This window comes from Spermophilus citellus, assembly GCF_964194105.1.
Source record: "Spermophilus citellus genome assembly, chromosome: 1".
NCBI lineage: Eukaryota > Metazoa > Chordata > Mammalia > Rodentia > Sciuridae > Spermophilus > Spermophilus citellus.
This window is the reverse complement of record NC_138182.1, coordinates 9,174,626-9,183,460: the sequence shown is the minus strand read 5'-3', so window position 1 is coordinate 9,183,460 and position 8,835 is coordinate 9,174,626. Positions and strand designations below refer to the sequence as shown.

Genomic DNA, 8,835 nt, shown 5'->3' with positions numbered 1-8,835 from the left:
ATGAGTAATAAATATCCCCAGCCAATATCACATTCTTTGAACTATTTGGCCTTTTAAGCCAGGTTTTCTTTAACAGAAAAGTTTCAATGACAGGTATATAAAACAGGAACATAAAACCAGGGATTGTTCATAATGATTACAAATATTCCTTCTAATTACCTTATTTCAATGCAACAAATATTTACTGAGTAAATAAGGCACTGAACACAGAACAAAAAAGTGCTTCAAAGACAAGTGAAATATAGTTCCTGACTTGTTGGAGTTTGTAATACAAATAGGATGCTGCACAAGTATTAATAATAGGAAGGCAGATTGTGACAAAGATATTTTGGAAATCATTCAAAGAAAGTTGCAAAGAGAAAAAACTGTTTTAAGGATGAGTAGCACTTAAGAATAGGCAAAGATCAACAAGTTTCAGTAAGAAACAGATTTTCCTTTATACAAAAGCTTTTTGTAATCCAGGTAGCTATAGTGCTGAAACAGGTTTGAGTATGAAGAGGAAAAAGGCTAAACTGTTGATAGGGTACTATTATAGAATGTCATTCAAGATTTGGGGTTGGTAGGATCAATTTATTAATCAAAGCAAAGAGATAATAAAAGAGGAAAATCAATTAGGCTACTGCAATTACACAGATGAAAATTGAAAGGCTTCAACTGAATGATGGTGGTACCAATAGCAAAGAGATGGAAGCAAGAGAATTTTAGACCCTGAAAATCCAAGATTTAGCAATCAAAAGGAAACAAAAGGGCATGTGGAGGAGCTAATGGTAATAAGGAAAGCATTTAAAGATAATCCCAAAACTGGTATGCCTAGGACAGAACTTTGCATGGCACTAGTGACATCTTGAATAGAGCACTTCTTTGCTGTAGCTGTTGCCCTGCATGGTAAGATATTCAGCAATATCCTTTTCTTCTACTTATAGGATGTCACAGCACCACTTCAGTAGTGACAAGTTTCCAGACATTGCCATATGTCCCCAGAGGGCAAAAATCACCCCCAGCTGGAAAGCACTGGACTAGATGAGCAGCTGCATCATTAATTAGTGCCTACCAGTGAAGGCTATATAATGGCTTCCATAATCTTTGGTAAGCCTTCTTATAACTGCATAGCCTTGTTAATAATTTTTAAAATCCATTTGTCATAGTATTTTATAGTATGTTTAATTTGTAATAAGTTGTCCTTTGTCTTTTTGATTAGTTTTACTTCTGGTTCTCAGTGTTACTCCCCAGTTGATTTGTAGTTGTTAACAGATCAGTGATTATGTAGACATCTAGATTGTTTTCATACCCATATCACTTTAAATATGAACTGTTAACTATTTTTTTTTTTTTAATTTAGGTTTTCTTCAGGAAATGAATTGGTCTCAGAGCAGATATAGGAGTTTTGGATTTGTAGTTGTACTTGACTTCATTCTATAACATGAATGATCTGGATGCTATTACCTAGGTTTTCATTCTTTATGCAACATTTTCTAAAATAAAATAAATTCACTGCTTTTACCATGGCAGGAAGAAAGAGGAACCTCAAAAATCTACAAGTTGCCCACACCATCTGAGGCTAGAGTAAATTCTTAATATAGAAAACCATTCCTTGCTACACACTTTCTTTATAAATTTAACTTCATTATTTTTGTATTTTAGAGTTTATATATCTCAATACCATTTCAAGTTCAGTTCAGGAGATACCTGAATTTCCCGACAAAAATTAAGTGCCCCAACTCTGCCTACATATTATGTTAGTCCTACCATGCAGTCCATTATTTAACTCCTTAATCAGACAGTGGTCTACTTATTGGTTTCATGTACCATGTTGTAAGGTGTAAGTTTTACTTTTTTTGCAACCCTATGTAGCCTCACTTTTAACATATTCAGTAAAAGCTTCTTCAATGAAAGTTGTTACTTCATTTTTTAAAGTGTTCAGGGTCTCACATTTGAAATGCATTTCCATTCCTACCTTCCTAGGTAGAGATGTATATAACTCCATAAATCTGACTAGATTTAATATAGTAAATTAACTTTTTAGTTTTCTTTCCTTTTCTTGGTACCAAGGATTGATCCTAGGGGTGCTTAACCACTGAGCCACATTCCCAGCCCAATTTATTTTTTAAGACAGAGTCTTACTAAGGTTGCTCAGGCTTGCAATCCTCCTTCCTTATGCTCCCAAGCTGCTGGGATTACAGGCATGTGCCATCGCTCCCAGGTAGTTTTCTTTTTTGTAGTGCTAGGAATTGAACTAAAGGCTTTACAAATGCTAGGCAAGTGAGCTACAGCCCCCACCCCAATTTCTCTTCATTAAGGATGACACTATTCTATAAAATTACTTTTTTTCAGTTGCATATCAGTAAGACAAAAGCACTGTTGTAACAAAATTCAAAAGTTTAATTTTTTCAAAGCTTAACTATACTAGTGAAAATAAATTATATTTAGACCACCTTTAATATTTGTACATCATCTTCATACAACTATAACAGTGCTTTCAAAAGACATTTTGTAAAGAATATTATTTTCACAATTAAAATGTGTTTCAAAAATAGGGCAACATTAAAGAACATTAGTCTGAAATATATCTCATAATGCTGAGAGGTATATTATTCTTTATCAAATTAACTGTACTTGTATTCAAAATAACATGGCTTTTAACTAATGACAATTATTTCTTGTCCATTTCAGTGATTTCTTGGATCCAAAACAAAATCTGTGTATTTATTTCTTTGAAAACATCATTTGTTGACCGTCCTTTCACTGCCATGGAATGATTTGCCTTCTCAATCCAGTGGATTTTATTGGGAGCTTGCATTTTCTGTGCCACTTTCTCCAACAAGTTCTAAGAGGAAAAAGAAAAGGATACTAGACTAATGCTGTATTGTTTAATAAAAGATCCCCCCCATACTGCATTCACTCACCAACTATTCATTTAATACCTACTCTATGGAATGCACAAGGAAATGAATGATAACACAGAATGGATCAATTACCAACAATAATAAAGAGTTTAGTGAATTAAACCCCTTCCAAAAAAAGAATATCCCAAGGAAATTATATATTCTGGGAAACACAAAGACGTTTCATAATATTGGGCTAATATTTCATAATATGCCAACACTGCCAACCCTTTCTCAAGTCAATTTTATAACAATCTGCATGAATGATGAAATGACAAATCAAAGTACAACTTCATAATCTCCAAATCAGAGCATTTGGATATTAATCCTTCACTTTCCAAATAAGGGCTAATCCATTTACCAACCCTCTTTTCAGAGAAATGGATTTTGTCAGCATACTGCTATTTTTACTTTCTCTAGAGCAACAGGGTGACAAAGGCACAAAACTAGCATTAGACAAATTAGCATATTTTTAGGAGACTGAATTTTGCAGGTAATATCTCATTCACTCTCATTTAAACAAACATCAAGTTGTAATTCACCTTCTCACACATTTCATCTGCTGAGCCTGACACAAACAGTACAGGATCTTTTATACGAAAGAGATCTTCATCTCTGAGTTTATGCTGTTGTTTTGGATGGTGCAGTGGATAAGAAATACAAATGAGACCTCGAACAAAACCATCAGCATCATCTGGCTCAATATGACACATTACAGAAGCAGCTGCTCTTGAGCCCATTGAACGACCTAATAAAATCAATTAAAATTCAGTTCAGTTTGAGATAGAAACATTTACATAAAGTAGCAGCAATGAATTTTACTGTTTGTATTTGTTTATTGAAAAAATTTCTTAGCTCTAAAAGGTGGCAACTAACAAGTTACAATTCCCATAATGGAAAACTATAGCCTTATGAAAAGCTAAAATCACATTTAAATAAAGCAATTATTTATGGGCATGGTGGTGCATGCCTATAAACCCAGCAACCTGGAAGACCGAGACTGGAGGATTGCAATTTCAAAGCCAGCCTCAGAAATGTGACCCTTTCTCAAAAAATAAAAGGCTAGGGATGAAGTGTTAAGCAGCCCTGGATTCAATCCCTGGTACTCCTTCCCCCGAAAGCAATTATTTTTCTGAAGAAAACTTCAAAATATGAGGACAATCTGTGAAGGAAACATTTGCAAGAGAGTCAAAGATATAAATAAAAGGAGAGTTCCTGCCAGGAACAGTGGTACATGCCTGTAATCCCAGTGGCTCAAGAGGCTGATACAGGAGGATTGTAAGTTCAAAGCAATTTCAGCAACTTAGCAAGGCCCTAAGCAACTCAGTGAGACCCTATCCCTAAATAAAATACAAGAAGAGGCTGAGGATGTGGCTCAATGGTTAACTGCTCCTGGGTCTAATCCCTGGTACCAAAAATAAAGGGGGGAAAAAGAGTTCCTTAGATTACTGTAAATAAGGTTTAAATTTGCTTAAAATACATAAAATACACCAAGGAGGCCGCTTACCAAAACAAACAAAAAGCCTTAAATTACCTTCCTGGAATCAACTATTTTTAATATTAAAATGGATAGCTAACAAGTATTCACAAGTATTACAACTTACCTCCAAGGAAAACACCTGCAAGTTTGTATTCTCCTGAGGTCTTTAGGTAATTCTAGACAAATCAACCAAAAAATTATCAATTCTTCTCCTATACAATGTTCTACCAGAAAGCCAAGACACATTATTTCTTATCATTACTAACATGTATGAAAATCTATGCAAAGACAATCACAAAAATCTTAAAAAGATTCTTCTTGAAAGAGAGATCAGTTCTTTCCTTTTCTGGTCACTATTAAATCACGTTGGGTAACACAAATATATAAGAAAATATCAATTTACCTTTATATAGAGATGTGATATACCTATATATTACCCTTTATAAAAATAGTCAAGCACTGAGCTATTGTTAAAGAACAAATTAATTTTAAAAGGCCAGTAAGGGCTTCTAGTTTGATAATACTAATATCTAATTTAAATCTCTGAAAAAACTTAGCAAGCTTGAAATAATTTAGATTAAAAGAAATTTCAGATTTGAGCTTTATCTAGGAATCTTATGCAATATTTTTAAACATATATAGAAAACACTGTCATATTTGCACAGTAGGTGAAACACTCTAGAATGCCACAACTATAATAAAGTTATGAGAGTTCAGTGAGAAAATACTAAATAGTTTTCTGGGCAGTAGCATGGGGGAACATTTCTGATGTGTGCATTCATCTCCATGGAAACTAATGGCAAAAAAGGAACAAATCTGACCACTAAATGGCCTTCTTAACTGTTGTGTTTCTAAGGATACTCATTAAAAGATTTTTTAATAAAACCAAATGACTGCTAAGAAAACTGTCTTAAATTTATTAAAAATTTTAAACAGAATCTTATTAAAAGTAAATATAAAGAAATTTCTTACCAAAACTGCTTTGTATGCCTTAATTCTATGCACAATATTAAGGCCTTTACAGGTAAATCTCAGGCAAAAAAAGCCATGAGATGCAAGATGGGATGCCAATGACATCAAATGAGGAAGATTCATATCTCCTGATGCTCCATGTGTAAGAATTATTCCGTATGTTAAACTCTTGCTAGGTACCAAACAAACAGCATCCAGCAACTTATTTCCAAAAGGTATTTTTAACTTAACCTGAAATTCAAGAGAATAAGGAATTAAATTACTTCCTTGACTACTCAGACAAGTGAATAAACTATACATGTTTGTTTGGAGAGACTCAAGATTCAAATCATGGCCTCCAAATAAAAACTAATGCTATTAATAAAAGTTAATATTTAAGTGTGTCAGGTACTATAAATGCTTTATATGTATTAACTCATTTAAACCTTTCTTATAATTCTATGAGGCAAGTACTACTATTATTCCCATTTTTATAGACCAGGGCACAATAGATTAAGTAACTTGCCCAAGGTATTATAACCACTAGTTAGGATTCAAACTCAGGCAGTCTGCTCCACAGTCCTTACTCTTATTAACTATGAATACTGTACTGCCTCTCACAGTGCAAGTTGAAAATAAGAAAAGCACTCTGATTATGATTACAATTTTTTTTAAAAAAAGGAAACCTGAAGATACATAACATGAAAATATTATTACCTCTGTATGACTCATTTTCACTGTTGAATAATAAACTTAAAGTGCATTACATCTGAGAAGCAAAGGACATCTCCCTGAAAAGAAGATTCTGTTGTGAAAGGTGAGTTGTCAGACATGGATATGACATAAGAACTAAGAATGAACAAATTCAGTAGCTGAAATAAACACATTCAGAACTATATCTTTAAAAACTGGTGTCTTTATATGTATATTATTTAGCCAAACAAATGTTTCTATCAATGCTAAGAACCGATTACAAAGCAGGGTGGCAGGACTGGCAGATATAAGATAAACCAAACATGATACCTTGACATGGAAGCCTTGAGATATCTCATATTAAAGTAGGACGCTATATCTTGGATAATTTTAATTTAGAAAATATACATTAATACACATTTTTGTAAGCAACTTTATTCTCAACCATCCTCAACTGAATTTCTTTGCATCTGTTAACTCATTTCCTTCATCATCACTCTCATCTCCCTTTCCCTGTAAAAGAAGCATGTATCTACACCCTTGCATGTGACTTTGCAGTGCCTCCCAGTAAGCAAATAATACATCTTCACTCTACTGACTCTGAGTTTGGCTATGTGACTTGATTTAACAGAATAAAGGTAGGTGTTTCAATGTGCTACTTCTACTGGGAGACAAGGCAAACTCCTAGAAACCCTTCTGAATTTTCACTGAGCCACAAGTAAACATGCTCCAGTAGTTCTCCATGTTCAGCCTGGTCCTAGAATGAAGACACATGGAGTAGATTTGAACCCCGCAAAGTCCAGCCTAGTCCACCTAAGATCAAAATCACAGCTGAACTGAAGAACCATGACCATGAAATGATCTAAGTCCATTGAAATTTAGGAACTGTTATGCAGCATTCCTTTTACAAGAGAATTTTAATTTTGCAGGATATTATCAACATCGGAATCTCCATTACCACTGTGTCCACATTAAAATTCATTCATTTGATAATATTTGAAGTTTAAAAGATACCAAGATTATACAATGAAAAAGCCCCTCTCAATCCACTTTTATCTTGCATCCAGACTCCCTCTATTAAGGCAACCAATTTTATCTGCTTCACGTGTATCTTTCCATATAGTACTGTACTTTCATTATTTTCATATGTATGTAGATCTATCTAAAAGATAAATTCCTGGAAGAGGAACTGCTGAGTCTTAAAATAATATGTTCATTTAAAAAAAGTATATTTCATTTTTAAATAGGCAACACATGAACATGATTTTAAAAATAACAAAAACATAGTAAGGTCTCCTCACACTCTTCCCCTTAGACACTAAGTTTATTTCTCTTCCCAGAAGCAAACACTGAAATCACTGTGACCAAGTTGTGCACTTTTCCTTCTGTGTGTAGAATTCTCTTATTTGAGCATTAAGAGTTGTTAGTCTGGCCCCAAAAGTTCTGGGGGTCAAAGGGAAAAGGCGATGGAAGAATTCAGGCTTCAGTATCCTTTTATCCGAACTGTACCCCTCCAATTAATTCTGCCTTGGGTTCCCTGGTTCAAAACGCCTCTAACAGCAAGAAACGCAGTCACTCAAGAGTGTAAAATGGGACAGGAGAGCTGGACACCTAATTTCTGTTTAAGCCTCTCACCGCAGCAGACCACCTTCACTCGCAGTACCAAAGGTAGCAGGTGCTGCCGGCTCCGCGCATTGGGAAACTCTGCGGTTCGCAGGAGCCGTTTTAGGGCACTCCCCACGGCTGTTAGAGAACTGTGCTGGTCTGCTAAGACACTGGCTTTCTAGAGACATTCCCGAAGGGCAGCCTTCCCAAGCCCTCGAGTGCTGCGGGTCCATGTCTCAGGAAAAAAAAAAAACAAAAAAACAACAACTTTATTTTTATTTTGGTGAAGTCTCAGGACAAGTTCAGCAGAGCCTGCTCTCAGTCACCCGCACCGTCCCCGCTCGGTTTGGTGCTGGTTCAGGACCCTCCTCTCCCGGCCTCGGCTCGTCTTCGCCGCTGCTGCGCGTCCCGGGCGGCTTCCGAGCCCCGCGCGACCCCCAGCGACCCGACCTCCAGCTCCGGGCGGCCTCGGGAGGCTGAAGCCCAGCCCACCCCGGGGGCAGAGGCGACCACAGGGCCGCGCGCGGCAGGGTTTGGAGCGGCGGGTGCCGCCGAGAACACCCAACAGCCGCCGCCGGCGGAACGCGCTACCGCACCCGGCGCCGCGGGCTCTCGGCGCCACAGGCACCGGACTTTCGGTTAAAAGACGTTTGCGCACGGTTCTGCCTCCCGCGCAGCGTCGGCTGTCACGGGCGGACAAAAACGCCGGCGCTCGAGTCGCCGGAGGTCGCGGCCACCACACCCCCAAAACCACACCGGAGCAGGTCCCTGGAGGGCCGCGAGGAGTGCGGGCTCCGTGGCGCCCGGGAGCCCCACTTACCCGCCGCCGTCCGCCGAGCCCCCGGGCGGCCCTGCGCGGTGCCCCGGCTCCGGGCGAGTGGCCGCGGCGAGCCTCCCGCGTTCCACCCGCCGCCGCGGCCGGCAGCCCACACGCCCCGGGAAGCCGCCCTCTGCGTGGCGGCGCCCACTGGCCCCGCCGCACTCACCCGGGAAGGCAAACGCGTCCGCCGGCGCCCAACCGCCCTCTCTCTCTTCAGAGCACCAGCTAGCACGCTCGAAGCGACCGCCTCGCCGCCCCGTCAGCGCGGTCCGCAACGACGCACGCGTGCGCAGGCCACGCCCCCGCCCGCGGGGCACGCCGGGAGCAGGCGTTCTCCCGCTGGTTCGGCCCGGCGGGTTTCCCGCCGCCGAGGCTGTGGGCGGGGCGACTGTGGCGAGCTCGCG

General features: G+C 39.0%; 1 protein-coding gene across 3 annotated transcripts; it reads right to left on the bottom strand.

Moving 5' to 3' along the window:
- Positions 1-1,096: 1,096 nt before the first annotated feature.
- Positions 1,097-8,727, bottom strand: TEX30 (testis expressed 30). Of its 3 annotated transcripts, none has more exons than XM_081290347.1 (6): positions 8,598-8,727; positions 6,031-6,104; positions 5,335-5,565; positions 4,487-4,538; positions 3,425-3,630; positions 1,097-2,824 (listed from the first exon to the last, which is right to left on the bottom strand). In XM_081290347.1, exons 2-6 carry the CDS (start codon positions 6,043-6,045, stop codon positions 2,651-2,653), a joined length of 678 nt encoding a protein of 225 aa, XP_081146473.1. In that variant the 5' UTR covers positions 6,046-6,104; positions 8,598-8,727; the 3' UTR covers positions 1,097-2,650. The 3 variants fall into 3 exon arrangements, with proteins under 3 accessions (XP_081146473.1, XP_081146472.1, XP_081146474.1); XM_081290346.1 differs by having other exon boundaries at positions 6,031-6,118; positions 8,598-8,717; XM_081290348.1 differs by lacking the exon at positions 6,031-6,104 and having other exon boundaries at positions 8,598-8,690.
- Positions 8,728-8,835: the final 108 nt, after the last annotated feature.